The sequence below is a fragment of the Pieris rapae genome, chromosome 13, assembly GCF_905147795.1.
Source record: "Pieris rapae chromosome 13, ilPieRapa1.1, whole genome shotgun sequence".
In the NCBI taxonomy this organism is placed as follows: Eukaryota; Metazoa; Arthropoda; class Insecta; order Lepidoptera; family Pieridae; genus Pieris; species Pieris rapae.
In genome coordinates this window covers 5,391,644-5,411,821 of record NC_059521.1, presented here as the reverse complement: position 1 = coordinate 5,411,821, position 20,178 = coordinate 5,391,644, and the positions used below count along the sequence as shown (strand labels likewise).

Sequence of the window (20,178 nt, the reverse complement as noted above, 5' to 3'; positions counted from 1 at the left end):
CAAACAGACCAATTATCTTATCAGACGGGCATTGACCTAAAAGGGCACTGTATTATTTCTTACTTATAAGCATCTTTAATTTGTTTCTTTGAAGAAGCTAAAACAATTTGGTCTATTGCAAGTTGCATTATGTGGCGTAGATTGCTTTAGTCTGCTGTATGCATGGTTGCCCCCTGTTCTATAAAAAAAAGAAAAGTTTAAGGATTCAAAAGAAATCTTGTAATATATTCTAGTAGACAAATAATAGTGTACATACATATTATACCATAAAATACTGTGGTAGAACACGATGTGGCAAGAATTATGTCCAAGTAAAGAAGATCGTTTCACTAGTCGTGTGAAAGCTGTGAACGTAATAAATAGTCTGAACCCAGTCCAACCTTCTGTCTGCCTTTATAAAAAAAAAACACGTACATATAAATAGTACTAAGCTTAATTTATCTTCTGTTATAAATCAAAACAGTTCATTCTATAAAATAATCCATCGATGTACGATTGATAGCCGTGAATCATGACATCAGGACATCGAGGCAGATAAAGATCATAACAGTTGCTCCACATCTGAATTTTAAGGCAGTTATTGTTGCACTATGTTGAACCAACTGCCTATTAAAGTATTTCCGTACCAATTCGACTTAAGATCCTTTAAGAAAAGGAATCGTCCAATTTTTAAGAAGCCGGAAACGCACTTAAGCCCTTTGGCAATCTGAGTATCTATGGAAGTCGGTATCACTTAAAATCAGCTGAGCATTTTTACCCGTGCTATTAACATAAAAGAATATTGTAAGACAAAAGACATTTCAGTTCAGTTCTGGCTAGATGACATCTTTTAAAAGTGGAAAATGTCACTGTAATTTATATTAAACTATTGATTCTTACGTCATAATTCACAATCAAATATGAATGAATATCGATTGCCACATGATGTCAATCAAGATTACTAGCTGTCTGTCGAGTCAGACGTTCCGAATTAAGGCTTTTGTTGTCTCGACGGCGAATTACGGAGCGTTCTACAATTCTTTTTTTGAAAGTTGTCTTATGAGTGCGTATTGAAACTCGGTTTTTTGTAAACAATGGTCCTTACTTTGTGCATCTTATATGACACTTTATGCGAGACGCTTTTCAACGTATGTGTAAGTGTATGCTTTTCATCACCGAACAGTTATAATAAAATAAAAATTGTCTTTATTCGAGTAGTTCTTTAATTTAAGTAACGTAATGTTTATTTTATAATATTAAATATTAGTACAATACATCCGAAGCACTGCTTTCTTATACTTCCCCTATATCTGTTTTATTTTATTTTCCTAGGTTTCTTAAGGGGCATTCTATTCTCTTCTATTTCTGCTCAGTTTTAGTTATGGATATACACTTATATTACAAGGGTTACTTAACTGCAATTGGGAATATGTTCGCAGTATCATCTAAAATAAGCATTAACATTAACATATTTTTATATACAAAAGTTTTTTAAAACTTGTTGTGCGTTTAATGAACAATTAAATTAGGCTTAGCGGCGGTGAAAGTTATATCCTAAAAGTATATTTAACTTTCGAAGTAATAAAATCGTTCTGTAATAAATTTTTCACATTAAGATATCCTCGTACGATAAACATGCATTAAAGCTATTTTTAAAACATTTTAGTTGCAGCAGCATTAAAAATCTTTAGAAGTTCGGTAGGGTTGAGTTTCACATAATATGATATTGCATAGGTACATACATTTTAAATACAAATCTTAGTGAACAGGAACAGAACACGTACTCAATACAACAATCCTCACTGAAGAAGTAAATTTTCGCTTGTTTTCAGAAGAGTTTAATTTATTTAAGGAAAATGGTTGTGCGTCAAGTTTTTGGTTAGGTTACGAATAGCCATGTTCACTTGACTAGAAACATATGTTTAAATGTTCTACCTACATTTAAGAAATTGTTCTTTAATTTTGATAAAACAATGGCGCAAATGTGACGTTAACGCTCTCCTATGTTGCGCTAATAATTGTTGTACAATTTCGTTTATGTCCTACCAATATACTTAATTTAAATTCTGCCAATATAACGTTTTGAAAAGAATGTCAATGTGCATAAGTGATTAGTTTTCTTTAAGATAAATATGATGGTTTTAAAACGCATTCGGAATGCATTATCGTAAGTACGGATGAAAATAAAATGAAGCATTAATCATATTAATGGAGGCGTGGTGGACGATTTAAATCGATACATTTGTGGAAAAGGGTGGGGGATGGCAGCCGACACTCTCTGGTATAAAGTATTTCGCGTGTTTAAAGCGATTTTTACACTCGGATGAACAGATGGGTCAAGTGATATGATGCTGTGGCCTTTAAACATTAAGAAGTAGCTAAAGCAATAGTTAATATTTAAATAAAACTCCTTTAAATTTTAAAGCTTTTGCTTGAAAATCGAGTTATGTGAATCATATCCTTAAAATATCTAAGTTGGTAAATAATCTACATTTTAATTTACTGCTGACTACTTCCCAGTCTTATAGGTACCATAATTATAGACAGTATATGTTAGAATTTGAAAAATCCGTTACCCGTATTGCTTACGTAACATTTTTCTCATATGAGACAAATAAACGTTACGATCTCTAGCACTTTATTGCCTTGTTTCCTAGATATGAGGATACTCTAATTAATTTTGCATTGCATATAGAGGTAATGTTTGTATTAATGGAACGCTTCTCAAATTGCCAGTTATTCTCTTCCGTTCTACGCCCTTGATTTGAGAACTGGCAGTAAATGTAATATAAGTAGCATTTAATGAATATTTCTTTTTTGATGTTCGTTCGTGTACATTAATGTTACCTACATGAATGAATTATTTTTGATTTTGAAATTGTTTATCTGTAGGTACTAAAGAAATTTAATCATAATATAACACACACAGTAAACAATTTAAATGAGACGTTGGTTTTTAAATACCATTGTCCCCGATGTGAGTTAAAACGCATTATGTTATTACGCACTTGCAGTACCACTTCCTGTATCTGACTCATTGATTATGTTAGTTCTTTGCTCTTAATGTGTGGAATGACCATTGGCACTTGACCATGATTCACTGTGAACTAAATGACTATAGCCTTTAAATAATTCAGTAAGTAGTTTTCATTATCATCTTATCAATAAATAATAGTTAATGGCCGTTTGCCGTTAATGGTTAATTGAGTTTAAACTCTCAAAGTCTGCATTAAAACAATCTTGCCTATAGCTCTGTGATAAATAAAAATATTTTTTAATACAATTTTGGCAATATGTTAATTTTTGAAACGGGATGGATATGATGTAATTATTTCACCATTTATATTATATAATCTGTGTTAAAACATAACACTGTAATGTAATGTATAAAATAATAAGCTTTTGTGTGAAATAAAGTCTCTCAATCACTTGTAATTGAAACTAAAATTAATTGTGTAAGTTATATTCATTTTAATTTACTATTATAATATAATATATAATATAATAATCATCCGTAACTGGGACTTGCAGCCGTGTCGAAATAAAGTGTTCTCTATCACCAATCTTGATATATTAAGTACAGTTTAAGAACACTGCAACATAAGTAAAGTTTTATAAACTAAGATGCCAGATTATTTTTTATTAGAATTTGAATTCTTTAATTTCACTTAGTAAATTGAATACATTATGTTTCCTTTATAAGTTTTCCTTTTTTTAATCCTTTTTCAGTCAAGTTATTTATGCATACAATCAAATCAGTATTCAAAAGGCCCTTATAAAAGGAATTATGGTATTGCAAGTGTGAATCGATAAAGAATTGAACGCATGAACGTGATCCGTGAACAAATATGTTTATTATACATTAGCGCATAGAATTGAAGATTGAGAATTAATGATTGATGAAATTACAGTGGAAATTCAAGGATTCAACGGGCGTCGATTATTGCGAATCATTCATATTTTGTTCATTTAAACTTACGTACTTAAATTTTAGTACTCTTACGAGTACTAAAATTTATTTAATATTTACACTGTATTTATTCTCATCAGACGAGAGGGGGAATTTTTGTGTGTTTTGAATAGATGGGGATTTCTAGACACATGTGAATGCAACTAAACTAAAGATCACCAACTTATAAAAATGCTTGTATATGCTATACTTATTATTACAACTTTATCGCAGTCGACTTAATTACTTAATATTTGTAGTTGTTGTAAGAGAGATTTAAAACCCTAGTCAGGTTTTATTTTTCTAAGTTTTCCACACAATTAATTGCAAAATTCAATTGTTGCCTTCATTTAATTGCCTTTTTATTCTAATACCAACTTGCAAGCACCAACAAGGGATATAATAAACATTCAGGTTTATGTAGACTATATAAATGTCAATACAGTTAATGCTTAGGCATACGTTTTATAGATAGTGGTAATTGCTTGGCAAGCTGTCGCCTTGGCAATGTCGTTGTGCTTAAATGAGATTTATTCTCCGCTATTTTACATATTATTAATGCATATAATTTCAAGACTAACTTTGTGAAATGCTCATTTTTGCCATACAAAAATTTTTATTAGCATATCAAGAATTATAATGGAATGTTTTTTTGCAAATGAAGCGAATACAATAAAATAAATATATTTTTAATTTCACTACAAAAATACTTAAGGATATTTTTTATTTATTTGATTGTGTCAGTTTATTTGTTTCGAACACACCCCAAAAGTCCTCTATTGCCTGATCACTTAATAGCAACGATTGAAGAAGGTTCTCATGTATTACTTTAAAGAGGGTGAAATGTGCCCTCAGCACGGCACTTCTTTCCCACGAACTATGTTTAACGTATGGTACAGTCATGTGGTGATCTTTGTAACTTAATGTGAACCACTATTTTTTCTGTTTCACACTCTGTCTGTACATAAAAAGCTTCTTTACTTTTAATGCCTAATCGAAGGTTTATCAAATATATATTTTGTTTGAAATATTAAAAAAAAACGCAGCAAGCAGAGTTGACTTATCACTAAAAAATACTTAGAATGTAAGCTTATTCGCTTCAATCTAAGGATATAAAATAATTATTAACAGTCATTGGGAAGTCTTGTTATCACTTGCTAGGTAATTTAATTTTTCCCCCCAAAATTAAGAAAGTTTCTGGTTTTACTCACTGTGAATACAACCTGTATTCACGTTCGTTTCAAGTTCGTTACAGATTAAAAAAAACACTTACCGACCTACTTATAATGCCGTGATGCAATCAAATAAGCCCCTGAGTTCGATGGACACAAGATACCGGCTCCGACCGCAGACCGCACGATGGCTGTAACATCCGACACGGCTATTGCTATCGGAATTTATAAAGTATTTTTTATTCCTATACTTTATTAAGAAATAAATGGCAATATTTTATTTATTAAGGAATATGAAATTATTTTAATAATGACGTAAATTTTAGTTTGCCATAAGCAATAATATTTATAGTAATTTTATATTTAAAACAGATTAATTTATTTGATTAACAGACGGGATGTGTAATTGTGTTTATAATAGTGCGTCGATTTTGCTGCTGCCATTACGTATTGAATTAAACAGTATGAATATGAAATTTAATATGAATTTCCTCGTCAAATATAAAGCAATGTTAGGAATTTTCGTCGATATTTCCCTGTTGCGGTTGGCTGTTCACGTATGCTCCGATCAGCTGATGTATGAGGTGATGAACGGTCTTTGTGTTTCGCGTTTTATTCTTTTAATTAACAACGCAATGCACTCACGACGTCATTCCAAGAAACGATACACTCATCTAAAACTGCGTTCATTAATGCGTCCTTGCAAAACAATACAATAGTTATGGCTGCCAGACAAAGAGGCAGACGGACTGACAAAGGCGCAGTGTGTGGGCCCTTGGAACCTTGCCAGTAAGGCCGCGGTTAATGAGGTAGCGATTAGCGGAAGCATTCGGGTAATAAGGATATTATCGCAAGTAATTTTTTGCTCAATTAAAACGGGCCTACAAAAGCTTTTCAAATATCAGATTGTATCTCGCGCATATTTCACTAAAATCATGTCATCGATAATTTATATAAGTATATAAATTTCTTCTAAAAACAAGTAATTTGCCCTGTTTGTATATATATTTTCGTCAATCTATGAAGTTCCTTAAAAGCTTAAAATTCATTGAAGAAGAGTATTTTAAATAATCAAAGTTGGTATTTACGTAAACTGCGCTAGAATTTTCCCTTTGGGACCACGGTCTTTGGGTTTCTTGAGTAATTCATATATTATTTACCAAGTATTTTACACGTACAGAGCGTTATTGTAGCGTGACTTCACAGATGGTTTCCATAACTCACAGGGGATATGTCGTGAGTCGTGATGTTTATTTGTTCATTTCTTAAGCAATTTTAATAATAATTAATGAGAACTATGCTTTTGGTACATTAAGTACATACTGTAAGAAAATGCAAAATTCCTCAATACTGTAATACGGCTATTAAACGCATATATCTATTTTAGATGTCTCCTTTTCAAAATCTTACTTTTATAGTTAATTTGTCTTACTGAATAAATATTATTTTAGCCATGAAATAATATACATAATTCGAAATCATTACACTATCTAGTTAGGTAGAATTTAGTTCCCTCTTTTCAAAATACTCAATCTTGCTTCATTTTTAATGAAACGAAACGATGAATATCGTTTCTAAATTATAAATATTGTCTATAAATTCACAGGAAGTACAAATACCGCCTATCGCGCTTGCTGAAATCTCACCTTTAGCATTCTACGTCATCTCCGCTAGCGATTTCCTAAAGCCTCTTTTAATTCAAGCATTTAGGCTCTATGACTTCGATTCTATTTGCCGAAGTGATTAGTTCAATTTATTACGTTGTTTTTTTAAATGTATATAAAAAATGTTATAAGACCATTTTTACATAATAATATGACGTACCGTGTGTTTGGGAGCTAATAGTTAATACACGTTGAATATACAGAAAATATGTATATGCTATTTTTCTATTGACATATTGAATTAATTGATACGTAATTCAAAACCTTCATGCTTGTACGTACACAATTTCATGCTTATACAATTGATGATTTCTTTAAATTTATTATAGTCCTTACTCACGATTGAAATTACACGGTCTAGAAAGCTAGGACATAAGTCACTTCAAGTTCAAGACCTGGATACTGATATCCAGACAAACATTATTTACGTGTCTAGACAGTGTACGGGGGACTTCGTGTTAAGTACTGTTATTGGCGGTTGAACGAGTGTCGAAACTTTCGTTCTTATAATTATGCCGTATCGAAATATTGTCTAATTTACTGTGCATATCCGATTTTCATGAATCAACTCTACGAGTTCTATATCCAAAGTAGAAGTCGTAATTGGAAGGAAACTGATAATGTTTTTATAGATGGCGTGTTTGACATATTAAAAAAAAATACTATATGGAGCTATGATTATTGAACATATTAGCTGTTCTAAGCTTGTAGTTTAATAACATGTTATAAAATGCAAGTGAAAAGTCTATGGTTTCAAAGGATAGTTTTAAAATTTAACGTTAATTACTTCGATAAGGTTTCTATTGGTAAGGTTCAGAAACAAAAGAAGCGAGAACTATGACTCCCATATGTCAAAATCTAATACGGAAGCCACACTGCGCGCTATGTCTCGTATGTAAATTTTCCCCTATAAGTTGAACTTGCTACTAAATTCGCTTCACCTTGGTTACATAAGGTGTATTATTCCTGATTGTGGCAATAAAGTATTCTATTCTTATTACATTGCCAAGGGCGATCGGGTCACGCGATTATACGCAGATCTAAATCGATTTGTTTTCGCTATTAAAGATTTTCAAATAAACCAAATTGTTAGCAATTTTCGGTTCTATAAAAGCTTAGGCAACAATATATTATTAAGTTACATAGAACTTTAAATTATTACTAAGACTCTTTACCCTTATTTGCCGACGGTGTGGTAGTATCATCAGATATACTGCTACATTTTTAAGTTAAGTTTTCTTTAAAGGCTAATAGATGTGTCTTTAAAAACAAAACAAGCGTCGCTTAAATTCGAACTTGAATCGCCCAAGTCAAATGCATTGAAATAACCGAACACTTTACCTACGGCTAGTTGTTAAAGAGGTACCTTAATTTCTTAATAAAGCATTTAGCCTAAAGCTATCTCTTCAAATTCCTATAGTATATAATATATACCTATATAATATATATATATATATATATATATATACCTATTACTAACCTTTATAAGTGTGCGTCAGAAATCAATATAAACAAATAGTAAATTACAATTGTAGTGTGTAGTAAAATGAATAATTAAACTGTTTGTATATGGTATAAAAGACATAGACCTTTATTTTAAATGTTTTAATGTGTTTTTAATCTTTGTCCTCAGGTAATGGCAACTCAGGGAGCCGTTGATATAAGGAAGTATGGCTCATTAATTAATTGAATAAAAACAACTTACTCATATGTTTGTATAAAGAAAAAATCATAAAATTCTTAGTATATGGCTTTGGGTATTCGCATTATTTATATAAATAAATTATTTTTACGTAACCTCATTTACATAATGACGCGAGTGTCACTTACAAAGTTTCAGGCATCGGCTTGCGTAATGAATTATTTTCTGGTATGTTACTGTATTTGTACTCGTTCTGTACTCGTAATTAGCATGCTACAGTTAAGTAACACAGTGTCCAATATACATTATACAATATTATTTCAAAAACAAAGGCTACTGGTACTAAATAGTTTTTAATTTAGTGTTTGCATACAATTTCTTCCATAAAATATTTTATTCTTTATAAAAATGTCAGATTTTAAAACCTACATAAAAGTGATGATATTAATTCATTCCGTATACAATCCAACACTTAATATGACTATAAATTAAGCAGAGAGTTAAGCCATTAAAATAGAAATCATTAATAAAAATCAAAGAGTGGTTTAAATTAGCTTTACGGTGCCAAATTTGTAAAATCTAGAACATTCTCATGATATTTAATTTAAAATCGACATCGTAACGGTTTATTAATATATTCGTCGCAAAAGGAGTTTATTAGGCATTTTTATGTGTTGTTTTATTGTTGGGCTGTTTGTTTCACTCCTAATTTGAAATTTCTTTTTATTGCGAACCATTAATATCGATATATCGATGTTTTCACCGATTCAAAAATTCTCTTGTGTTTATTTAATAATCGTGGATAAAATAAATCAGTGGCGCTACAACCTCTTTACGTTTTGGCCTCAGATTTCTGAATCTGTTTCATGATCATTTTTTAAATCTAATAGGCAAGTAGGTGATCAGCCTCCATTGCCTGACACACGTCGACTTTTTGGGTCTAAGACATGTCGGTTTCCTCACGATGTTTTCCTTCACCATTTTGCAGTTTGGCAGTCATTTGTTTGACCACAATTTAAAATCGTGATATTTTTAAGTATGAAGTATAACATTTTAATTACACGATATCATTACTTACGGAAAGCTAGAAAAGCAAGCTCGCTTTTCTGTGTGTTATTAGAAAGTTGTGGCAATTTTCTAGGAACACATATATGTACATCAAAATAGTATAGAAGTTTTGTACGTGCAATATGTATGTAAGGGGTGTAAGTTGGTTTTGCAAAAGTAATATACTTGGTTGTATGGCGTATAGTCCATGTAACTTTTAATCAAAGCAACCAAAATACAAACATAGAACCCATGTTACATCCAATAGTTTTTAAGCGCATTCAAACAAAAATTACTCATGTGTGCATTTCAATATAACATTTATTTGGCTGTCTTGTATACATAAGTGTACGCGGCCTTATTTTTTCTTTTATAAAACCTTCAACTACTAAATAACCTTTTGTAATTGACAATAGAGATAGTGTCATTAACCATAGATAATTTGACAATTCTAAAGGCCTCGACCTTTGTCGTGAAATCAAGCGGGTAATTAAACGCCAATCTTTTTTGTTGCAAAATTCAAATCGATACGCTGCTTTAAAAATGTCATGTGGGTGATAGAGTCATAGATAATCTATAGCATTCAGATTGACCGATTTTTAATATTAGTAGCTAGCTTGAACGCGATTTGAGAAGTTCATATCAAATTCCTCAATTTTGAATTTAGAATATTATCAGTATATTATGTTGTTTTTTTTATGATGGGCGCAATGTAGTGCTGGTAAGTTTGATAATAATAATAATAGTAACTGTGAGGTGTCACGTTTCCCGAAAGTTCTTAGGAACATAACATATACATGGGACATGCTGCTGAGACAGTACTAAGCAGTAGGAATAATATGAAATATTTTACAGTTGACTACTAGCGCCAATGGGACGTGTGCCAAACGGTTTTTGTTGGAATCATTACATATGTAAAGTCTTTCACGATGTTATGTAAAACAAATCGATTCTGGAGTATGTAGTTCCCCTGTATCGGGATAGGTGGCGGTAGCCGTTCTATATGACGATTAAACATGGTATTATTACATTTCTATATTGCGTTTACAAGATCGGGTCGATAAGGCTAAACGCCAGTTATTTGAATCTATGATATTAAATAAAATAAATTCGCTTAATACAGTTATTTGATAGTTATTTAAAATTGTCCGTTTTCTAATAAAGTAAAATATTTTTTTATTTCAATAATGCAATAACAGGTAACGCATAGAATTGCCACTGTATGTGTTCCCTAAACAGCCCTCCAGTCCTAGCCACAATGAAAATTACCGTATCACAGAAGCATGCTCAGTGTCTGCCTTAATTTCACGACATTATCGTGTTGCGTTTGAATAATTTTACAGTCACAGTTTATTACTGGATTCAGTTTCAGTACTGTACGTATAAAATATTTATACAGTTTAACAAAAATTATGAATCAATTATTACGAAGTCTTTACATACATAAAAACAATTATATGTCCTGTAATTTTAAACCAGGGTATTTTGAAATTATTAACTATAATTTTAAACTCGGCCGAAAAATAAAGATTTTCTTGTGCTGAACTGAATTTTTCTGTTGAATTGGGGCGATTCTGTGTGTGTGTATTTAAGCCCAACTTAGTCTAACTATACTAATATATATACACTTTGGTGGAAGAGTAGTAAGTCGTGAGAAAGTATTAAACAACGGAATGAACAAGTTATTTCTCAAAAGTTTACTCATTTTAATAAATAACAGAAAAAACATCTCTGTACATATTTTTTGTTATTATATTTAATTGCATAAGGGTACATTGTGTCGAATTTTATGGGTCATTGGGTATCGGTGCCTGGTGCGAACGCGTGGGAAATTCGGGATTGGGGTTGAATTTAATGATTGTAATGAATAGAAATTAGGGAATAAATTTAACGTTACAGCTGTAATATTTCGTCCAAGTAAAATTTGCTTTAAAATTAATGACAATTCAAATAATTATTTTAGCTATTTAATTGTTGCGATTTAAAAGAAAAATAAATGTTATGAAACTAAAGCTTTATAAAGGTGAGCGTTCGAGTACTATTTAGTTTATTTCCTTTCTTGGAATTCTGATCTGATGATGAGCTGATCCCTGATAAAAATACAGAACTGAAATATAATCTGAAATGAGTCTATGGACATATGTTCTGCAGCAACAATTAAATTTTTTAACAACATTGTCTGTATGAAGTTAAATCCTTCTAATAAAACTTTTTACACACTCGCTGACCACACGGTATAGCACACAAAACGTCGAGTAATTTTGTACTAATTAAGCCTTTAAAATGTTATTTTTTTAAACTAGGCGATCAATATAATCGTGAAAAAGTAAAACCTCGTAGTTTATTTCATATTTAATCTAAATTTTAACTTAAATGTTGTCCTTATTAAACTTCCGTTGTACCTGACCAAACCGTAAACTCTAGTATTTCTCAGAATCATATAAGGCAGCATTAAATCAACTTGCCCGATTTGGTCAGAGCTATGAGGGTCACTTCACACCTTGAACTTAACCGTGCTCAGACGCAACGAACGATTTATGGTGTCAATTAGTCTTACGTGTATTGTTATTGTGGTGTAATGTATTTTTATAAATCAAAGAGATATTTTTCGACGAATCTATCGACATTCATGCATCGGTAAACGACTTTTCATTTTTATTTTGTACATTACTCAAGTAAATTGTTTGTTTTGGAAAGCATGAAAAAATAAAAATAAATAAAATACGTTTATTTTGGAACATAGGATCATGATGGTATCACTTATTCCACGTCATTAAATTCGAGCCTGTTGGCATTCCTACTCATCGGCAACATCGGCTCATGGACAACCATACTGGTCAAAGGCACCATAATTTTCGCATTATCAGGATTATATTTAATGCCCTAGGTGGGGCAGAGGGCATCCACACTGAGTCTTCATCGCGTTCGGTCTTGGGCCTCGTATTTCACCTCGCTCCAAGTCCTACCTAGCCTTTGCCTCCTCTGCTATTGTACGGCGCCAGGTTTGTTCCGGACGGCCACACTTTCGCTTTGCTTGCGGGTTCCAATCAAGCGCCTGCTTGGGATCCCTTCGAAGCGTATGACCTATCCAATTCCACTTGCGCCTCTTGATCTGATTATCAGGATTATAGGTTTTGGAAATTAAGTCTTTAACCTCTTTAATTGTTTCGATGTTACTTATCTGAAGAGGATTCGACTTTCCATTTCCCTACTTGGCTACTTACCCTTAAAGTAGCCTAACGGAAGTGGTAATGTAATATCCATTACAAAGAGCACAGCTGCTCAGCATACATTAATTTTATCTTTAAAAAGTCACTTTCCCTAAAGCAGTCAAATTGAGGACAAAGTGGCCCAAGTGGGCTTCAGTTTTATTAAAAAAGTTATGTCGCATACGGTTGTCGTCGCTTAGGTTAATTTTTAATAAATTTGTGATTAAATTATCTATCTAATTAAACCAGTACCACATCTGTCTATATCTTACATTTTGTAAACTGTTTTTATGTTTTATTTTATATCTTTTTTAAACGTATTTACAATTTTTTTCTGTACATAATATTAAATTAACAATCAATTAACATAAGCCTTCTATAAAGTATATAAAAAATAACGCCAGCTTATTTATGACTTCGAAAGTTTATGGACCTATTGGAATTTGCAACACTGCAGTCCTTTTTATTTCATTTTTGTTAAAAGTTACTCACTTGAATATGGGTCAGACATATTTTTTATACAAATATATTACTACCAATCTGAAACAATGCTTCCACGGCATTCGAATCTTTGGTTACATATCAACAACGCCTGATTCCGCAGCGCTAATTACTAGATAGGTAAATTGTTTAATTAAGAGTTAAAAAATGACATTAACATTAATCAAAAATACAAGTCGAATTCTACTTCTATTGGGTTTTTTGAAGTCAGTTCAATTTCTTTAAACAGCTTATATACATCTACGACATAGACAACAAGAAGAATTCAAGACACTATTTTTTATTGTTTGGCTCACCTCAACGCTCTACAGTCTACATTTAATAAAAAGCACAAAAGTAATAAAATACTGCTATAACATTTCGTTTAAAATAAAATCTTTTTAAAAACATGTTTTATAAACTTTTTAATTTATAGCCTATTGGTGATAAATTATAGTTACGATTTTTTTATTGCTACTTTTAAAGTGATTTGGAGGAATAAAACAACAGATTATTGTGTATAGTTTTTATTGATTTTTCTTGTAAATAGGTTAGGATTAATAATGGTTGATAATTATATGTATAATAAGCATATACGGTTTGATCTTGTTATGAATACATTACTTTTATTTGCATTAGTTACACGATAATCAATAAAGTTACTAAACTTATTAAACTATTATTTCTGTCCATATTTTAATAATATGTAATGAGTAAGATATGAAACAAATTCAAATGTAATGTGGGACTTATAGCAATTAAAACTACCCTACAACATTATTTGAATAACCTTTTGTAAGTACCTTAAAAATTAAGTAAATTGTGTTTACTTAACTAAAGCCATAAATCTAAATAAAAACACACTTATCTATAAATATAGGAATGAATTATAAACATTAAGTGTAATTCTAATATATTATGCATTAATATAATAGTTACAAGTGATCACTCATTGTATTATTCAAAATATTTGGGTACTTTCTCATCGTTTAAATAAAATAAATCTTACCTTGACCCAGATAATAGTAACTCTTTCTTCATTCAATATATATTTTATTAAAAGATAACAAGTTTCAACAATGAGTGGTCGGTGCCTCATCTAATAAAAAGAACTTGAGAAAACTATACTTGTAGTATAATTTGAAGTCCATTCATAAATCACAACACACATTAATATCACAATATTACCTACACTTAGTATCAATTTCATATAGGCCGCCTCATGGTCTATAAAATCTGTAGAATGAGCAAATATCCTACATTTTAATTATGTCCAACCTAACTCTAAGTAAGAAGTACATAAAATGCATTGTATTGAGCAACTAAAGCTTATACTACCTTATCATTTAACTTTTAAAGATATTTAAGAGTTTTGTCTTAATGTTCAATAGAGTTGTGATGGATCTCTTCACTTTCTTCTTTGGTGTCCTTTCGGGCCTCAGGAAGGGCTCTGAATGCCATTTTTGCATTGGTGTCTGACACGGTGACATATCTTCTTTACCGACCTGATATTTGTACTCCTTGACTACTTTTTCTTCATTTGGATCGTACCGGTATAAAACTGAGTATGTCCTTTTCACTTTCTTTGGCATACGAGGGTTGTTAGCTGCCCTTTCGCTCTTACATCTTTTTACCTTATTACGCCCATAGTAGTCTTCATAACTGTCAGCATCTACATAAATGATGCGCTTTCCCAGTGCTTGTTCTCGTTCTTTTTTCAGACTCTTCCAAGATGCTATCACTGATTCTCGGCGAAATGTCTTATTTGGATTGTGACGACTGATCATATACGGCTGTTCGTCTTGAATATTTGACGTATCTTTCAACGGCGATCCCCTGGGGCTCTGGCTATATTCGACCTCATAATCGTCTCGGGAAATCTGTAATAAAAAAGGTCCACTATTAATGAAATATTCTATGTGTCTCATAAATTAATTAATTTCAAACAGCTGTCCCATAAACTACGTCAGCGATCTTAGGGATTATTTTAAGTACCGATCTCGTAAATATCGTACGTGCAAGGGCGCGTTAGGTCGGTATTGCTGTCCTTATCTTTTGTTACTAAATAAATCAGCTAACTCTGTTTATGTCGTCATGCGAGCCCTTCGAATGGTGCCCACATGTCTGTTACCACCTGTCGGGCTAACCATCTAGTCGACGACAATGGAGGCGTTGGCAATTGTTGACTATTTAATAATATTCGACTGTCTCGAAACTTTGTTACGAAAACAAAAGATCATATTGATGATTCCTTGAACTAAAGGTTATAAGAGGTACTACGTCATGAGTTGAAAATAACATCAGGCTCAGAGGTTGAGAAAGACTGAAAGATGCGTTATTAAAAATGTCACCGGTTTAAAGCTTTGTAGCAGTAAAAGCTTTTAAATTAATGACTTTTATAATACGGTGACTGTTTCGTAACTAACAAAGTAATCCCCTTTTAATGTTATGCTTGTGTAACATATTGTATGTTTTCACGAATATATGCAATGCTATAACGGTTTAAGAATGGGTCATGCGAAAATAGATACGATGCTACAGCAGTTTATTGGAAAACGTTAAAGATGGAACGTTTGCTTAATGTGGAACTACCGTTCTATTTTAAATCAAAATATTTAGATTCTATTTTCAAAAATTGCTCAATAATAAAATAGTTGTGGTAATTACGGTCTTTTGTTACGTTATTCAGGTTACGGCTGTCGTTTGTAATTTGTTTAAATTATCTTTGCCCGAATTCTTAAAGAAATTGATACATCTTGCGGTAAGATATTTCAATGTCCGCCGCTTTTGACACGACAAATCCGCCTCGATGCTTGTTTTGACAGAACGCGTTTTGTAACATTATTTTTAATGATTTCGTAAAAAAGGTGCAGTGTCGCGAATTTAGGTCGTTACAAGAAATGGGTCAGGCTGAAATAGTTTTTTCTATTAGCAATGTTAGTTAACACTGAGCAATTAAACAAGATTATGTTGTGTGAATGTGGGTTACGAGATATTTGTAGTTTTAAATGTTTTTTCGTAATTTTTATAAATACGACATGATGTAAAAACCTGTTACATAATATGTCTTTGAAAGTTTATTTTGGAAAATCCAAACCAACCCACCCGTGTTATTCATATATGATTGAAACAGCTTTCACAGCCTTTATCGTGTATTATCTATAAATTAAGCAGGTTCTTCAATTATTGACATACTTCAACTAAATATATATTATGATATTTGTTATTTATAACCTATTTTAAAGTTTACTGAAATTAATGTAGCAATCTTTGTTCCAGGTAATTAAACTAGTCAAATCCGGTGAGCCGTATCCATACAAAGACATCGTGTGCGATTTGTGTTCGTGTGGTAATATTTCGTTAAATACGCCTAGTATTTCTGTCCTAAGAGTTTGTGTTATTTGTGGAGGTTATTAAAATACGAAGGTAATATTTGACATGGGTTAATTTTACACGTTCATAAAGTCATACTGAATTATCGAAGGTTACATATGTGTAATAATAAATCGGGATAATTTTAGTTGAGTTGTAGTTTAGTCTCGTAACCCTGTGATGGAGTGTTGTGCGTTTGTTTCCTTTATTTAAGGTGAACATGTATATAATAATATTCGCGGCCTAAAATATATCTTTTACTTCTGATGTGTCCTCATTGCATAAAACCTACTTTAACAATTGGTTAGAGATAATTAAGAATGAAATAATGGCAAAAAATATATTATTTCGTTTACATTTAGCGTATGTATGTGTCGTGCAAAAATTATTGCATTATTTTTTCCTACAAATTTACAGCTATTCGTCTTGCGCTAGATACAATAGTTTAAAAATTTGAGTTTAGCTTAAACAAAATGTCTAATGTACAACAATCAAAAAAAACATTTTAAGAGATATTTCCTAAATCAGTCGTATCTGATTCATGTTTATATATTATTAAAAAAAACAACATTAGAAATAATTAATTAGATGATTCTGTTTACGTGTGTGACCTTTCTCAATTGTAAAATCGATCTAGTACACGAAATATTCGTATTGAGTTATTTTCAGTTAGGTGTTATTTTTGGAGTTTCCTATGAAGGTTAATAACCGATATAGATTGGCGCGAGTTTGATGTTATACATAAAACGTATCATCGATCATTTTCCTAATCGAGTCGTGCCCATATGTGTATATTTTTTGTGGGTAACTTCGTGGTATATGGTAAAAGATTCCATCGTTGCGTTTGACAGAAAAACGCAAAAACAAAATAGTGTTTTAGATATAGACATTGCTCAAGCGGAGGGCAATACTGGCTTAAGGCTAAAAACCTAGCCATGACCGATAACAATTATATTTAATTTAACTTTGGTTTTCGTAAACGATGTGTAGGTATATTTTATATTGGAACGTGTGACTAACGGGCCTACGTGCTCAAAGTATGACTAACAGCTATACCTACTCAAAGTCTTTAATTAAATTAAATCTTCCGTTAAAACACCTTGTTCTGTTTACAATTGGATTGGATCTTAATTAAATGACAAAAGCCTAACTCGTAAGTAACGACTTTGAGTATGGAAATACTTATTACTAATAGCACAATTTAAATCAAGCTATAGGTCAATGAACTCTTAATATCCTTGAAATTGATTGTATCGATTGATTGAAAAATTTGCATAAATTTATTGTAAGTCATTTATCTAGATTGATTTTTTTTTTGAGTAATTAGAAATAAATAAAAAACATCTATTGTTTGGTTGTCTAAGGTTTTTTTTTCGAATAATGTGTTAACTTGTTAATAATAACTATTAATTAATTGTTTAAAATAGAAAAATAATTCGCCGCATTATGTTTTTTGTCAACTTCCATATGATAAATACTATAATTTATTCTGACTACATAAATCTGTGTCAATTATTTTAAAGCTGTCATTCTTATCTATTAATCTCTACTTTCGAAACTATAAACCAGTGTAGGGAGAGTTGACTAACTGGTAATTCACATCAGAGAAATGTGCTCATTTTTAGGCTTCTTTTAACTTTTTTAACAATTATAGAATTAGGCGGTAAGTGCCACGAATCGTAGATTTCCAAAAGCATACATTTTCCTTAAAGAGAGGTTCGAAGATGCATTAAATTAATATTTTGAAATGGTAATAAATTTTTTTTTAATTCTCTAAGAAGTTCATAGACTCACAATCACCTTTGGTAGAAGTCAGACAGATTTCTGTGTACATTTCTCTTGAGTGGAAAATTATAGTTCGTCAATGTTGATATATTCAACAAATCTTCGACAAATACCACTAGAACTTTAATTTATTTCACTATAAGTTATTCGTGGTTGGAAGTGGTGTTAAATCTATCGGTATAATGAAAGTCATATATGTATTATTTTTTCTATTATTGTTGGTAAAAATATGAAACCTTTGTGATCTTATCCTCGATCAGTGAAAGCTGTTGAATTCGCCAACCAGTGAACATTTCGATCGAAGTGTTGATAGAATAAAAACAATAGATAATTGGATACTTTCTATATTAGAATTGTTTGCTTTTGCCATTCTTTTATTCCTTATTATTAATGGAATTGGAAATTCAGAGTATCAACGAATTGAATTAAATTTTTATATTTGAATCGGTAATAGATTACCGTCAATAATTTCTTAATCGGTCATAGTATAACAAGTTTTTACAAGGTTAAATTTGATCACGATTTGAAGGGCACTGCTAACTGATTGATACACATCAGACAAGTGAACCTGACAAAGTGCAATAAATGTTTACATCGGGCTAAATAAACAAAAAAAATATTTTAACACGATCGTAATACCTATAGCTATTCAGTTGATATTATATAAAGGTTAATTTTACTACCAAGTAGGTACCAAAGAGTCTAATTGAAAATAATATTTGAGTTGGTGGCTTTCCAATAGAGTGAGACGATCCTAAAACTCAAAGTTTGAGTTTGAGTTTCAGAATAAAAAGGTTCAGATCAAATAAGTTAGATGTCCTACTGCTTAGCTCATAAAGAGAGGGTGGGTATCTTTGGATAGGCACCTGAACTTTTACACATTGAAAGTTCACTTGAAACTTACCACACTCTCCCAACTGCCTCCCAAGATCGTTTTGTCCAACATTATCACAACACTGTTTTGATATCACGCCAAATTACGAAACGTATGGAGTAATCAAATGTAAACGGGATAGACACGTTGTCACTGGCTAGCCGTGGATATTGGCACTGTGTTCACTCCAAGCTCTCCTGAACGACTGAACTGAAATCATTGCAGCGAAAATATTTATAGGTCGCCTGAGGGCGGATTTCAGGAAGATGTTACTTCCACTTAGCGTGTAGTCATTTCGTTCGGGGAATACTATATATACCTAGCTTTTTTCTCAACTTATGCACCATATTTCGCGATAGAAAGGCATGAAAGAATCTTTGTCCTTATTCATGCGATGCTTAAAAATCCCAATTTTCTTTCAAAAGTACAAATAATACTGTAGTAGTAATTTTTTTTTAAATCACCAATATGGTGGTTTATGAATACGGAATAATTGTAAATAAATTTGGTTTCAATAGGTATTTAAGTCATGAATAAGTTTTATTATTATAATATTAGCATTAGGTCAGAATTAACAAAAGCTCTTGTCCACTTGAGTATACATTCAATCAACAATATTAAAATTTAAAAAGTATATTTATTTAATTAACTCTATTTGTACTCTTTTTTTTGAACAAAAACCTATTGTTTTAGGACGTTGAACGTTGAAGTAGGTCAACGCTGGTTGCGTAATACTATCACTCGAATTTGTCCGCATTCATCGGTGAATATTATATTTAACTTCTCGCAGATCTTTTCTGATACAATATGTATAATATACAAGGGCGGTCTCGTGCGTCCTTTAATATAAGAGATTCGCGCTCAAATATATAAGTGTCAGTCAGCAGTATTTAAATAAAACTTTAACATTATCGACAAATTAAATTAAATTTTCGTTTCATTTTACGTCTTTATATCATCTATCAGAATATCATATTTCTATATATCAGAGTAATAGTAATTTTA

The 20,178-nt window shown here is 31.4% G+C and overlaps 2 protein-coding genes across 5 annotated transcripts in view; one reads left to right on the top strand and one right to left on the bottom strand.

Annotated features, from left to right (window-relative positions):
- The window catches only part of LOC110998988 (dual specificity tyrosine-phosphorylation-regulated kinase 2), a 120,065-nt gene that overhangs the window by 62,402 nt on the left and 37,485 nt on the right, over positions 1 to 20,178 (top strand). The gene's annotated exons all lie outside the window — the stretch shown is intronic.
- On the bottom strand, positions 13,654 to 19,391 carry LOC110998990. Its single transcript, XM_022267822.2, has 2 exons — positions 19,204 to 19,391; positions 13,654 to 15,022 (listed from the first exon to the last, which is right to left on the bottom strand). The coding sequence occupies exons 1-2, from the start codon at positions 19,243 to 19,245 to the stop codon at positions 14,489 to 14,491; spliced, it is 576 nt and encodes a 191-aa protein (XP_022123514.2). The 5' UTR covers positions 19,246 to 19,391; the 3' UTR covers positions 13,654 to 14,488.

Coding starts and splice junctions, on each gene's coding strand:
- LOC110998990 (XM_022267822.2), bottom strand. CDS start 19,245: ATGTTGGACAAAACGATCTTGGGAGGCAGTTGGGAGAGTGTG. Junction 15,023..19,203: donor GAGGCAGTTGGGAGAGTGTG/GTAAGTTTCAAG, acceptor TTTTTATTACAG/ATTTCCCGAGACGATTATGA.